Source organism: Biomphalaria glabrata, chromosome 15, assembly GCF_947242115.1.
Source record: "Biomphalaria glabrata chromosome 15, xgBioGlab47.1, whole genome shotgun sequence".
NCBI classification, from domain to species: Eukaryota; Metazoa; Mollusca; class Gastropoda; family Planorbidae; genus Biomphalaria; species Biomphalaria glabrata.
This window is the reverse complement of record NC_074725.1, coordinates 15596771-15612588: the sequence shown is the minus strand read 5'-3', so window position 1 is coordinate 15612588 and position 15818 is coordinate 15596771. Positions and strand designations below refer to the sequence as shown.

The 15818-nt window shown below is 40.7% G+C and overlaps 1 protein-coding gene across 1 annotated transcript in view; it reads left to right on the top strand.

Annotated features, from left to right (window-relative positions):
- LOC106053161 (nuclear receptor subfamily 2 group E member 1-like) overlaps window positions 1–15818 on the top strand; it is a 38107-nt gene that overhangs the window by 18260 nt on the left and 4029 nt on the right. Inside the window, exons 4-5 of the mRNA XM_013208638.2 lie at window positions 11274–11597; window positions 15159–15391. Of these exons, the coding sequence (XP_013064092.2) occupies window positions 11274–11597; window positions 15159–15391 (557 nt within the window). The remainder of the gene's footprint in view (window positions 1–11273; window positions 11598–15158; window positions 15392–15818) is intronic.

The window sequence follows — 15818 nt, the reverse complement described above, 5'->3', positions numbered from 1 at the left end:
GGGTTGGCTAGAAGGAGCGTGTTTGTTGGAAGAAGTGGGCTGGTCCTCTGGTTTGTCCGAGGCTGAGGTCTTGCTTTTGATGTCCTTAACGTTTTTGCGGGCAGTCGCGTACCGGTCTGCAGCTGAAGCTATGTCGGCTGGTGTAGCGGCTTGCTGCTCCCTAACAAAGATTTTGACATCGTTAGGCATGCACTCTAGCAACTGCTCTGCGAGTATGAGGCTCACTAGGCCGTCCAAAGTCTCTGGCAGTTCGCTAAGAGTGTGCCACCTCTTCAGGTATTTGTCCAACCTGTCGCAGAGATTACCGTAGGTCTCTCGGCGCTCTAGGCGGGATGTCCTGAATTTCTTTTGGTAAGCCTCGGCAGTCAGCTCGAATTGGACGAGTAGCGCCTGTTTGAGGGCTGCGTAGTCTTCTCGCTGGCCGGAGGGGAGTTTAGAGTATACTTCGTAGGCTTTGCCTCGGAGGCATTGGGATAGCCGGAAGCACCATTTCTCCTCTGGCAGACCGTAGTAGCTCGCTACTTCTTCGAAGCGGACCAGATAAACTTCGATGTTTTCTGTCTTGTCGTCGAAGTGCTCCATTGGCATGTGGTGTAGGCCGTTTGAGGAACTTTGCTGGGAGGCAGGGCTAGCCGGGCGAGATCCGGAGGAAGCTTGACTGGCGGTTCCGTTCTCTTTCTCCGCGGTTATCCTTTCTCTCTCAGTTATTTGTTTTTCCCTTTCTCGCTCCGTGATTTCCTTTTCTTTGGCTATAGCTATAGCTATAGCTACTTCAGCTTCCCTTTTCTCTCTTTCCATAGCCATTTCATGTTCCCTTTTCTTCTCCTTCTCCAATTCTGCCCTCACATATTCTTTCTGCTTTGCCTCATCGTCATATATGACGGCCGCGAGTTCTCTGAGTTCAGCTATTTTTTGTTTCATGTCAGAGTCCGCTTTAGAGCGTGTGCCACTTGCCATGGTGGTGGGGTGCTAGGATGGTGAGGGGTGGGTAATGAAGGGGAAAAGCGGAAGGTAGAGTAAGAGGTGGAGACGATGATGGAGATGCTGAAAGCAATTACTTAAGAGTTATAGGAAAGGTGGTATCAGCCTTTGTTTGGTGCTTAAGAACCTGTAAAAGAAGTACAATTACAGCAATACAAAATTAGAAAATTAAAATAGCTCTGAATGACACTCTTTAGTCTTGTGCTCTAACAATGATGATGGTTAAAATACTGGGGAGTTGCCTGCTGTGCTTGCAGTGTTAGTTGGGTAAATCCCGGACGAGGCTCGCCATTGTGACAAGTCGGATTAAAGATTTGGCCGTTTTGGGTGTCTAGGGGATTTTATAGTTTGAGAATCCTTACTTGCACATATAAACTACAAGCACAGCGTTATAATGCAGGCAACAAATACTATATTTAGATGTAAAATTATGTACAGTTTATTATACAAAGGATAGTTAAAAGGTAAAATGCTGTACAGATGCTAGAATGGGATCTAGCGTATTTACATTAGGAGACTATCATCATCAGATATTAGAACCAAATGGTCTGAGTGTCATTAGGCTGGTTGCTTAGCTTTTGGTCCTGTGCTGCACTGGTGAGACTGGTGTGGCTGATACTGATGCTGTCTGCTGGTGGGCTGGCGTAGTGGATCCAGGCTCCGTGTGCAGTCCAACTTGTATGGTTGCAGAGCTAAGCTGCGTCTACCAATCAGTTAAGCCAGTGACGAGTCTGTGGCTAGCGTTGTTACTTGGACTCTTGAAGGATGAGTAGGTCTGATGTCTACAGATCTGGTGCCAGCAAATCTGCTATCAGCTTTAGGTTGCTAAGATTTCAGGCGGATGTAGCCTATAGATAAAAGCACCAATCCAAAGTGAAATAAGGGAAAGAAAATAGTCTAGAGCTCAAGCAAGAGTTAGATGTGCTCCCTGTGGGCTCTCCAGCGTGAATGAGATCGGACGATGAAGTTTGTCCATATACACGTGGATAGAAAGGGGGGGGTGAGTGGCGGGAGATAGGTGCAAAGGTGGTCTAGACTATCTGACGTCTTTGACAAAGGGGGTCCACGCTTGACCGTGACGAGAGTTTCCGGGAGATAGACATTGTGCGAAGGCGCGAGTTGAAAGTCCAGGGAATCAGCCCAGGTGGTCAGGTGGATTATGAAGGGGAGATTATCAGAGCTCGGCACATCAAGGGAGATTATACCTTGATAAAGGCTAGTGCTAGACGAACAGCGTTGCCCGAGGCGTTAAGTTGAATGGGTACTTTGAAGTGACCAGCCGCTCCCGGAAGGGGGGGGGGGTCAACGGATGTCTGCCACGATAGATGGAGGGAGTGTACTCTTGTCAAGGGTCTAGTGTGACACGCGCCAAGGCGGGGATAGTAACATGTGACATCGATGCCAATGGGGTGGGGTTGGATTGGAGGGGTGGTGGCTGTGTTTTTAGCGCTTGATTGGCTAAATTAATAAAATTGATGATTAATAGCGAGTAAATAAATTAATTAACTGCTTAGACCTGAGTGATATCTTGAGTGAGCTAAAACGGTTCGTCACACTGAGCCTTCTTTCTTTGGTTCATGTCTGAGCCTTCTTTCTTTGGTTCGTGTCTGAGCCTTCTTTCTTTGGTTCATGTCTGAGCCTTCTTTCTTTGGTTCATGTCTGAGCCTTTTTCTTTGGTTCGTGTCTGAGCCTTCTTTCTTTGGTTCATGTCTGAGCCTTCTTTCTTTGGTTCATGTCTGAGCCTTCTTTCTTTGGTTCGTGTCTGAGCCTTCTTTCTTTGGTTCGTGTCTGAGCCTTCTTTCTTTGGTTCATGTCTGAGCCTTCTTTCTTTGGTTCATGTCTGAGCCTTTTTCTTTGGTTCATGTCTGAGCCTTCTTTCTTTGGTTCATGTCTGAGCCTTCTTTCTTTGGTTCGTGTCTGAGCCTTCTTTCTTTGGTTCATGTCTGAGCCTTCTTTCTTTGGTTCATGTCTGAGCCTTCTTTCTTTGGTTCATGTCTGAGCCTTTTTCTTTGGTTCATGTCTGAGCCTTCTTTCTTTGGTTCATGTCTGAGCCTTCTTTCTTTGGTTCATGTCTGAGCCTTTTTCTTTGGTTCATGTCTGAGCCTTCTTTCTTTGGTTCATGTCTGAGCCTTCTTTCTTTGGTTCATGTCTGAGCCTTCTTTCTTTGGTTCCTGTCTGAGCCTTCTTTCTTTGGTTCATGTCTGAGCCTTCTTTCTTTGGTTCATGTCTGAGCCTTCTTTCTTTGGTTCATGTCTGAGCCTTTTTCTTTGGTTCATGTCTGAGCCTTCTTTCTTTGGTTCATGTCTGAGCCTTCTTTCTTTGGTTCATGTCTGAGCCTTCTTTCTTTGGTTCATGTCTGAGCCTTTTTCTTTGGTTCATGTCTGAGCCTTTTTCTTTGGTTCATGTCTGAGCCTTCTTTCTTTGGTTCATGTCTGAGCCTTCTTTCTTTGGTTCATGTCTGAGCCTTCTTTCTTTGGTTCATGTCTGAGCCTTCTTTCTTTGGTTCATGTCTGAGCCTTCTTTCTTTGGTTCATGTCTGAGCCTTCTTTCTTTGGTTCATGTCTGAGCCTTTTTCTTTGGTTCATGTCTGAGCCTTTTTCTTTGGTTCATGTCTGAGCCTTTTTCTTTGGTTCATGTCTGAGCCTTCTTTCTTTGGTTCATGTCTGAGCCTTTTTCTTTGGTTCATGTCTGAGCCTTCTTTCTTTGGTTTCATTGATCATTGAGAAATAATACGAACAAGATTATTTGTGTATTAACTGGGAATTGATAAATGGAGCTCGACTTCAACGCTGGATGTCTACTTGATACAATTCTGCAAAAATTTGGTCTGTAGCTGAAATGGAATTTCTTTTTAAAACTATTGCCCATTTCTTTTACATGTGAATACACATAAATCTTAGCATCAACACAATCACTGAAAATATGATTGGCGCCGTGAGAGTGCCTTGACGATGCAAGAAACTATGGATCTCCACCCCAACTCGATAAGAAGCAATAACATATTTCTTCCTATTGTTTTGTCTTCTTTTTCTATTGTACTTATTGTCCTGAATAAAATTCCTTGAAGTACGTAAAAAAAATCTAAAACATTAGAATTTAACAATGAGTAGATAACTGTGATTACAATTTGGTGTCAATATAGTGTGTTAATATTCACAATTGTATGGTTTCGGTCTAGAATCCTATCAAGATCATTTCCCATTTTCTTTCTTAAGAGTGCCGCTTCTTTACCTGCTATAGTCAGTGGCGTTGCATCCATGGCGCGATAAGGTACAATGAAACCGAGCCCACGACCATATTTGGGGCCCACAGCTTATGGTGTAGCAACAATGGCGTAAAGGGGTCCATTGTACTTGGGCCCATGACTCTTGACTAGTTGGGGCCCACGTGAGAACTTACGGATGAAAGTCCTGATGTTTACGAATTAAAATTTCGACACTGACTGATGCTAATTATTCAATTTTCTTAAAGCTCAATCTGTTTCTTTTTTTTTCTGTATTTAAACTGTTTTGTAGCGATTATTTTTACCCTTGACATAAAGTTCTGTAGATTTAAAGTTTTAAACTGAGTCTGCAATCTTAACAGACTTTCTACTGTGTTTGATGAGTAACAAACTAAACAAACTGTCTCAACATTTCCTATGTCTAAACTTGTGTATCCGAGCCACTGAAGTAGATACTGTAGTCAATGGCGTAGCATCCATGGCTCGAAGGAGTTCAATGAACCCGGCCCCCGACCATTTAGGGGCCCACACCCGATGACGCATCAAATATGGGGCCAGGGCCGGATTTACCTCTATGCAACATAATCTCTAGCTTAGGACCTCCAAGAAATATTTAGTAGGTACATACAATATCAGGACTTATATGGGGCCCCATATCTCAAAAAGCTTAAGGCCTTTTCAAGTCTAAATACGACACTGTATGGCGCGTAGGGATGTCATTACTCCTGGGCCCTTGACTAATGATCAATTGGGGCCTGACCTACAAGAGCCCTTGGAGGTAACAACAAAGGGATACAAATAACTGCAATTTAGTAAAAAAAAATGATGGTTCAAAAATTGAAAAAGTTTACTTCAAATAACCTGAGCGTCTTTAACTTCCAAACATTAAGTTAACATGTGTTTCCAGCTTGTAAAGGTACTACTAGCATCAGGTTGGTTGTAGTGTGGTGGCGGTACGTTTGTTGTCACATTTGGGTCCCATACTCCCATTTTATCTTTTTTTCCCCTCTATGTTAATAAGACCATTGATAGTATTACCTTTGTAACATATTCTTGAACCCGGGCCCACGGGTACCTGCATGGGCGGACTGGGTATCAAAATCGGCCCGGGCATTACCAAATAAACCGGCCCACAAATGTCATGTCATATATTTTCGGTGTGTGTGGGGGATTTTAAACCTCTCCGCAATTTATATATACATATATTAGTGTATGTCTATATGTAATTAATCTTCATTACATTCTTATCTTACATTCTTTCAAACGTTATTTCTACCCTAGAATACTCTCTTTCTATAATTAGTGAAAGGCAGTATACACCGCCAAGGGACAGCTAGGGAGTCTGGGGGAGCGCTGTAAGCTCCCCCAGTAGGGTTCGCCCCGGATCCAAGCATTATTTTCGTTATTTTAAGCTTTACAAAATGCATATTTTGAGGTATCTACAGCAGTGGCTTAGCTAGAGTATATGATGCCTGGTGCGGTACCTCATCTTGATGCCCCCCCCCAAAAAAAAAACAACACAAAACAACTAACTAATTAATAACATTGCAAAACCTTACTTTTTTTTCAAAATAATATGTAGGCCTATTTATTAATCAAATATTGTTAATTCTTTCATCACCTTAATGACCTTTCATGACCTCAGCATTATCATAGCCTTTGTGTCGATGAAGTCAACAAAAGACTCACGAACCTGCACCCTGTCATTCTCCATGACAACATACCGTAAAATTTGGGAAATTTGATCCAGCTTTGAGATGTCAGGTGTACTGTCAAAAATAATAGAGAAATATTTGGCTTGTTTTACTTGCTGTATGATTTGTTTTTTTAGCGTGATCCCCCAATATTGTAATAAATTCATTTTGTATTTGTGGAGACATGTATATATTCGATATGGAACAAAGCTTAGTTCGAAGCACATGCTCCCTCAAGAGTGGATCGTACTTTGATAGTAATTTTACTAACTCTCCAGGTTTTCGTCTCTTGTATAATCAAATCTTGGGCCTTGTTGTCAATATTGTTCCCTACTCTCAGGCAAACTTCAAGTTCCCTCCAAGCAAGCGATGACAGAATGTGAGCTCTGCTGGTCTCATGTTTTTCTATTTTCGGGGATAACCTCCACCACTCATTGAATCCATCTTTGGATTTAAATGAAGATTTGGTACTTGATCTTGTTGAGAAGAGCATGCAGGGGAAGCAAAATAATTTTTTTTTTTTTTTTTGCGAATAACACATCCACTTTCTAAGAACTTTCTCGCCGTTTGACATTTGCCGGAAAAACCAAGCCTTTGAAAGCTTTCTAGCCTTTCCTTTTGCTGATTCTTGATGTCTATACGCCTCTCTGAATTGACTGTCCATACGCTGAACTGTTTCAGATCCTTGAGTGAAAAGGTGTATGCGAATATTATCTGTGATGACATCAGGCCAATCTCCAATGTCGTTCAGTCTAGAGTTTATTATCCTGCTTTCTGTATTGTTTACACTGTCTGATGGTTCAGCTTCTTCAGTATGAATTTTTGAGGACATGCTTGTGTGCTGTCCTTTAGTCTCTAGAACCTGCGGTATTGAAGTATTTTCTTCTTTTCACGATGTCGGCCTCATCCTTTTTTTCTGAATTCAATGATAACCGTCTCATCTTGCTTTGTTGCTTTTAATTGTTCAGTTAATTCATACCCATTAACAGCTCGCCTATAGTCGGTGGACTCTGGCAATGATGTGACTTGAAATTGTCTCGATGCTTCTTTAGACTTAAGAAATTTAAGAAACGCACCTCACTGCGGTCAAAGAAACTGCTTTATGCGGATGACATTGTCCTCTGGTCAACCGGCAAGAAAGCCGACCAAATACAGGCGGCATTACAAGCAGACCTCCAAACCATCTCCTCGTATTACGACAAATGACAGATTCAGATAAACATTGCCAAAACGACCTGGTCCCTGTTCAGCCTATGGATCGACATTCTTAAGGCTCCATTCGAGCTTCAACTTAGTGGGCTGCGACTCCAACGTGAAAACAGCCAAAATATCTAGGGGTGACCCTGGATAGAAAGTTGTCAATGCTCCAGCACGTCCAGGAAGTTGAAAGAAAAGCCTCGGAGAAGTTAGTGTTACTAAGAAAGCTGGCCAGCACAAAGTGGGGTGCCAAAGCTTACATGCTACGCACATTGTACTTAGGGGTAGTCAGATCACACATTGAGTACAGCTCAAGTATATGCTAGTAAAACTGCCCTCGAATCACTCGACCGAGTACAATCACAGGCACTAAGGTTCATTTGTGGCACCTTTCGGAAAAGCCCAACAAACGCTGCTGAAATCTTAACAAACGAGGCCCCTTTACATTTAAAGAGGGAGAGGGTGGTACTTACAGCCTATGAGCGCTATAAAAGTGGCGACAACATGTACCGTGTGTCCGAAATAAATCTAGTAAATTAGAGTCAAACTGTTCTATAGCTTACATTGTATGGAAGAAATAGTCAAGGAGATGAAACAAAATAGCGAGATGACTAGTTTATAAATCGTTAGTTCATGTTTAAAATACAGTAGTTTAAGTTTGTTCGTGTCCATACAATTAGTCGTTTTTACTGAAAAGCTCACGGAAATAGGAAATTAATACACACTGGGGGAATCTTGGTGCCCCTCTCCACTTGGTGCCCTGTGCGGCCCGCACCACCCGCACATTGGTAGCTACGCCACTGATCTACAGTGCAATTAGCCTGTTACTCTTCCGCTAAAAAAAAATCAAAAACTAAATCTTCTATTCAGTGGAGTCCAGCGACTGGTAGAAAAAGGTAAAATGCTTTAGTTTTTGTATTGGGGGTGTGGGGGGGGGGGAGGGAAACCACAAAACCCCTTTAGGCTACGCTCATGAAATTTGGTGACTGTAGTTTGCTTAAGTTGGCTGCACTGGGGAAGTAAGTAAAGTTTCCCTTTCAGACAATGAGATCTGAGGCCAGTGATGGTTTGAACTCCTCCTCTCTCGGCTACGCCCATGTGTTTTATCATAGGTGTAAGCCTAATTCTATTCAAAATATATAAAGTTTGATAACGCATCGAAAACTGGATGTATGCTTTCGTAGGCTTACATAATATATTCTATTTATATATCTACATGTATGTAGTCTGAAAACTATAAACACTACAATAGCAGCCTTAATGAGTTTCAAACTTTTTGGTATTACTTATAGATTACAGACGTTTCTTCAAAAAAATAATTAGATCCTACGCATTTCACGTGTCAATCTAGTCATGCATGTTGATCTGTGACTTAAAATATGCTAAGTCATTGGTTTTCCTGGCTGACTAAGGCAACCCATTCCTTTAAAGTGGTATCACCACAAATACAAAACTAGGGTCGTCCTCCCTACATTGCTCTATGACTCAGAAACATGGATAGTGTACAGTTAACATGCAAAGAAACTGAATCACTACCACGACATGTCTGTGAAAAATACTGAATGTCAAATGGCAAGACAAAATACCAGATACTCAAGTCCTTCAAAGAGTGGGTCTGCAAAGCATCCACACAATCCTGATGCAGTCCCAGCTGCGATGGGCAGGACACGTATGCAGAATGGAAGACCACCGCATCCTTTAACGACTCTTGTATGGCCAACTAAGCGAAGGAAAGCGCTCACAAGGTGGTCAAAGAAAGCGCTTTAGGGACACCCTCAAAGCTTCTCTGCAGACGTTCAGCATAGATCCAGCCACCTGGGAGACAGAGGCACATGACAGAGCATCATGGCGTCGCGCTGTGAAAACTGGCGCACAGGTTGCTGAGGAAAAGAGAACCAAGCTGGCAGAAGAAAAACGCCAGAGAAGAAAAGCAAGGCCAATGACACTATCTCCAGCTGGAATAACCTGCCTAGTGTGCGGCCGAACATTCCGGGCTCACATAGGTCTCACCAGCCACACGAGGAGACATAAAACCCCAGTGCAAAGCCCTCAGCCCCCTGGATGACAAAGTGGTCATAATCGAACTACGATATATATATATATTCCTTTATCAGATAAGAGAAAGCAGAAAGGTTAGATAGGTACTTCTAAATGTGAAAAGCTCTTGCTTCTTCCTAGTACATTCTAAAAAAAAACGCGATTTGTATATGAATATATTATTTAAAATATAAATGATTCTAAATCTCCTTTCATTAAATATCGGATGTGACAGCGCTATATAAATTATTGTAATTATTGTAATAATTTTTATTATTAATGACTTCATACTAAGCATAAGTTTGCTATTAATCATAACGGTACTGATATTGATTTCGATCTACATTTATGTTTTAATTAAATATTATTTTTTTTTTTTTTTGTAAGCCTTAAGTGTAGTATTTTTAGATCTATGTTATTACAAATAAACAACAAGAAACTTACTTTTTTGTTTTCAAATCGCAGAAACTAGCACTTTATACTGTTATACCCATATTGAGATATGAATAAGTTGGGTGGTTTGCAATTTCTCGGCTGTGTGTATGTGTTTAAGTTAACTTCTATTAAGTTTTGTTAAAGAGCTAATTGTCTCCCCTTTTGCCGCGTTATATCAATGTTTTCTAACTTAACCTCTCCCATCCCTCTTTTTCGTTAACTTTCAATGGAACCATCAAAAGACGGGTGAGGGAAGGAGCAAAACAAAAATAGGAGTGCCATCAAAGGCCCATGCCGACCAGCAAAATGATCAGGCCAAACACAGTCTTGAAGACATCAAAGTAGTGTTAAAGGCCATGCCGCTCATGCATATCAGAAAGTACGGTCTAACGTTTTACAAATGATAACACGTACAGTGTATAGTGTAATTCTTACATTTTATTCTTGTTGAATTTCAAACAAAATTAATTGTAGGCTAATAATAATTTAAAAAAAACAACAACAAGAAAACGTGTTCGGGCCTTTGTGTCTTGCTGCTGTCACTTTTTTTTTTAAAGTTTTTTTTCTTTGGTCGCGACCAGACCGGCCCATTTGGTACCGGCCAACCGGGCATTTGCCCGTTTGCCCATATAGCCAGTCCGCCCCTGGGTACCTGGCTATAGTGCAGGTCATCCATAATATTTAGTCTGTGATCTTGTTAAATTTACGCTCTGTTGTGTTGTATTTATTCAATGTGTGTGAGTCTATGTTCATTGATATGTGTGTGAGTCTATATTTATTGAATGTGTGTGAGTCTATGTTAATTGATGCATGTGTGTGAGTCTATGTTAATTGATGTATGTGTGTGAGTCTATGGTAATTGAAAGTGTTTGAGTCTATGGTAATTGAATGTGTGTGAGTCTATGGTAATTGAATGTGTGTGAGTCTAAGTCTATGGTAATTGAATGTGTGTGAGTCTATGGTAATTGAATGTGTGTGAGTCTATGGTAATTGAATGTGTTTGAGTCTATGGTAATCGAATGTGTGTGAGTCTATGTTAATTGAATGTGTGTGAGTCTATGGTAATTGAATGTGTGTGAGTCTATGTTAATTGAATGTGTGTGAGTCTATGGTAATTGAATGTGTTTGAGTCTATGGTAATTGAATGTGCTTGAGTTTATGTTAATTGAATGTGTTTGAGTCTATGGTAATTGAATGTGTGTGAGTCTATGGTAATTGAATGTGTGTGAGTCTATGTTAATTGAATGTGTGTGAGTCTATGCTAATTGAATGTGCTTGAGTTTATGTTAATTGAATGTGTTTGAGTCTATGGTAATTGAATGTGTGTGGGTCTATGGTACTTGAATGTGTGTGAGTCTATGGTAATTGAATTTGTGTGAGTCTATGGTAATTGAATGTGTGTGAGTCTATGGTAATTGAATGTGTGTGAGTCTATGGTAATTGAATGTGTTTGAGTCTATGGTAATTGAATGTGCTTGAGTCTATGGTAATTGAATGTGTGTGAATCTATGGTACTTGAATGTGTGTGAGTCTATGGTAATTGAATGTGTGTGAGTCTAATCGTCTATGGTAATTGAATGTGTGTGAGACTATGGTAATTGATGTAAGTGTGTGAGACGATGTTTATTGAAATGTGTGAGTCTATATTTATTGAATGTGTGTGAGTCTATGTTAATTGATATGTGTGTGTGTGTTCTCACTTTAAGCTGTGCAGGAAGAAAGAGGGCCACGAAAAAACAAAGGCACCAAGAAAAATACAGCCGCGAGGCGAAACATACTGCTCCCTGCCTCTCCGGCGCCCTCCTCAAGCAGTGTGGCTCCATTCGCCCCTCTCGGAGTCGGAAGCTACATCACCCACTCGATGACTTCTCCCCTGGCTTGGGGATCTTACCTGAGTGCTTTCAGACCTGTGCCGCCCAAACCACAAGGGATGTTGCCCTGGCAACCAGGCAGCAGCTTTCCCGGCTTTCTGCTAGGCGAGATGTCTGGCGACGTCATCAAACTTCCGGTAACTGCACCAGAACTGTTGCGTAAGTAAATATGTCTTTCAGTTAGGCCCTTATCTTATCTTACCTTATAAAATAAAGGCGTTACCTAAAATAGTATACATTTAATAATTTGGACAATATCTTTTGATTGTTGAATTGTAGTCTGTAGAAAACCAACACCACTGTGACCCCTGGTGACAGAGAAGAGCTTAGAAGTGGCACGTCAATTTATCGTTAAGGAGCTTTCACATTTTCTTGAGGAAAAATCTCTATTCGGTTGGTCGCTGTGCTGAATGCATGACACCCTCGTCGACTTCCCCTTAGGCTATATTGAGATGTCATATCGGTGCCTATATGGCTAGTTCGAATGTAAATTATTATGTTGAATATATAAATGGACCTCATTAACCAATCGTAAACAAAGAACATTTAGTCACGTGCTTCTCTGTCTCTTCTATACAAATTACGATCTAATTTTGATCAACAGTGACAGTGACAGTTTTTAAAAAATGTTTTATTAATATTATCACGTGACCGTTCGTTTGGGTGAATTGGGTCCATTGAGATGCATTTTGACAGCTTATTGAACGCCAATGAACCACTTTTATTTGTGAAAAGTTAGCTTTTTGAAAAATGCTTTACAATAATTATTCTTATCATTTCCTCATTTTGAGTTATTGCTCTCTTTGATGTCGGCACGGCATCCAGAGTGATTCCAGAACTGTAAACGTGTGTGGACGATTGAACCATAGAATGGAAATGATCTATTTCTAAAACATCCATTCAATGCAATATTCGGCGAGCATTAGAAGTGTTTAAAAATATTCTACGTTCATTTTATTAATTGAAATATTTCAGATTTAACAATGGTTCGAAACATTCAGCTAGATAAATAGTCTTATCTGGACTGTACTTAGAATTCTAAATTCTACTCTTTTAAGTCCTTTAGGCTAGGTATGACGCAAAGTTGACAAAATATCTCAATTTTAGAACCTGTGAGAGAAAATATCATCTGTTTTTTTTTATTTATAGGAGGAGATGCGAGACCAATAGTTATAGAAGGCCTGAACACTGACCTGCAACGTCACAACCTGTGGGCAGTGTATACCAATAGCTCATTGCCACGTCACAAGTCAGTGTTCAGGCCTTCTATAAGGAATGGTCTCGGGAGATGCGGTAGAGGCCCTTCTGAAGGCAGCTCTGTTAACAGTTTTAGCATCATCGCATTGTTTTTTTTTGTTTGTTTGTTTAATGCCAGTGAATGGTGCGGGGTATATTACCCCTCCGCTGTACCTAAACAAATGATTCCTAGATCTGCAACAAGATTAGGTAATATCAGAGGGAGATAGATCCACTGCTCAAGAGCCTAGACTAGACTTGGGTTATCCAGGTATTACTCGCTTAAGTAATATTGAGATCTTTGTTATTCTCGGCCTTCCCTTCCCTGGTAACTCTTCAAAAGTCTCTAGCAGTGGCTAACGTAGACACTCACCCCCACCCCGCTTGTGGTTTCAAATGACAATCGTGCGGGGTTCGTGAAGTCCAGGATGTCCAGCTCAATCTGTGGGTGCCTGTGCATTAAAGTGGACTGAGCATGCCGGTACGCCAAGGTTCAATAAGCGTCCTGGAATTTCGAACGTACGTTTCTAGAGACATTAAGCCGCTCCGCTGATGTCGGGCTTTTCTGGCACTGAGAATAACGGTCCCTGACAACATCTCCAAATACCTAGACTGTCATAGTCAACTCTAGTTCTTAAAGCATTGCGCATCTTTTAAGTACATCCCAATTTTATATTTAAAAAAAAACGATTTCGTCTTCCAAACTTGCTAGTACGTAAGGGCTAGGGGACGGACTGGGTATCAAAATCGGTTCTAGGATTACCCAATGTGACGATTTCTGTTTATTTATTTCTTGGTAATGCTTCTTATATTAATTATTGATCAAACAGACTCATCACGCCGGAGATTATATGAGTGATTTGATAACACACTAAAGAAACATCTGTGTTCTCTTTTAACTTCTTTACACACATAAGTAAATTCTCAATTCCATAACTTTAATTAAATATCTTCATAGAATGAAACTTTCTAATACTACAACTTTAACTGATATAACTAATTACCCGTAAAAGTTTAAACATAAGACATATACTATCAAAAATCGTTACAATGCGAGGACCCCGACTAACTAACTTTCCCCTAATTTATACTTTTCTAAACCGTACTTTCCAGAATCATAGAAACTTTTCTCCTAAATATTTTATTAATTGTGACCTTCTAGAGTATGACGTATGCTATTTTTTTCCCTTAACCTCTTTCTCTGATTGGATGACTATAATTACCTTGTTTACTCTGATCATCTCTGACCTGACCTGGGCTTCTAGAAACTGGTCGAATTAGGCCACAGCATCGACACCCAGCACTCCGACCCACAAATTGCATGTTATCTTATGGGCATCCACTCATACCTGGCCTCATAATTCTGCAGGCGTCCTTACCAGACTATTAGGCGCAAGCCCATTAGACCTTTGCCCATACTTTAATATTGCCAGTCCGCCGCCCCTGATAACCTCTCTCTCTCTCTCTCATATATATACTGGACAAAAGTTCACACCAAATTTTGGGACCATCGAAAAGAGAAGTGTACATTTTTTTTCTTCAAATAAACCACCATTTAAAAAAAAAGAGTAGATTCTACATTATCTAGACTAGGTGTCTGCATCAAAATCTATAGGGAAATTTGTTATTATAAAAAATGATTACTTCCCCCCCCCCAAAAAAAAAATGTATCAGTTGATAATTGTAGCGATGCTGAGACATGATATCAGAGGAGATCCTAAAACTTTATAAGGAATGAACGGAGTGGTAAGGCGCTTGGCTTCCCTACCGAGAGGTCCCGGGTTCAAATGCTGGTGAAGCTTGGGTATTTTTAATTTCTGGATCTTTAGCACGCCTCTGAGTCTACCCAGCTCTAATGGGTACCTGACATTAGTTGGTGGAAAGTAAAGGTGGTTGGTCGTTGTGCTGGCTACATGACGCCCTCGTTAAACGAGGGCCACAGAATCAGATGAACTTTAAATCGTGTTCTACAGACCGCAAAGTCTGAAAGGGGAACTATTAGACTAGTAGAATGATTGCACAGATTTCATTGCTGCTTCTTTAAAAAACAAAGTGTAAATATTAGAATTGTGTTGTTTTTTAGATCTATTTTCTCCAAACTGAAGTCATAGAATCCTAAGCAACCATTTTTGTTAAAACTAAATAAATATAGCCTAATACAATGAGAAAATACAAATTATCCAGCGGTCCGGTCTGTTAACTAAATCTTTATGTTTATTTCCTTTATTTTTTTTCTACACCGGATACACCAAATGGCTAGTTATTTATAGTTTTTCTATGTAGGATAATTTCTACTTCAGACCGCTTTCTTTTTTTTTAAATATAGAAATGGCTTGTTGTCATAAGTACTTATCATGACCTATCAATTGTCTATAGAATGTCTATTACTGATATATTGTACGACTCTTAATACCATCCCTATATACACCTACATGTTCTACAACAGTTCGTTTTTCTAGTCTCTCTAACCCTTATTCCTCTCAGACGTCCAGGATCCAGGGGACGCCGAACAGTTCTTCAAGTCGACTCTACAGCAGATTTTGTTGGCCACATTTCGGCGGGCGCAGTACAACCAACTTTTCCGGCTCCTTCATCCGCACGATCAGATAGTTCTGCTGGAACTGCGGTGGGCGGAGCTATTCATCCTGACTGCTTCGTATTGGCCGGTGGACGTTGCCAAGTTGATCAATAAACTCAGAGACAAAAGTGGATCTAAGGTTAGGCGTTTTATTGATTTTTTCGGGGGTCTGTGGGGTAATTATCCGATGAACATTTCCAGTCCAGGAGTTCAAAGAAAACACACTCTGAGTCAGCAAACGAAACCTAGAAGCGTATTGATTTCTCGCTGTGCATTAGAGATGTTCACTTTTCATTCCTCAGTATGCTAATCAAAGATGTTGATGTAGATTTGTTTTGTGTTTTTAGAGTTGAAAAGAAAACTATCACAACCTTTCCTCATGTGGGACATATATATATGTTGGTCATAGGAGTTTCTTTTTACTAAGCAAAGGGAATCAAAACAAATCAGTAACTCCTTAATATACGAGCGTTGACATAATCCTTTACATATCTGTGTGTGTGTGTGCGCGCGTGAGAGAGAGAGAGAGAGAGAGAGAGGGAGATGCTTAGAAAAATATAGAGAGA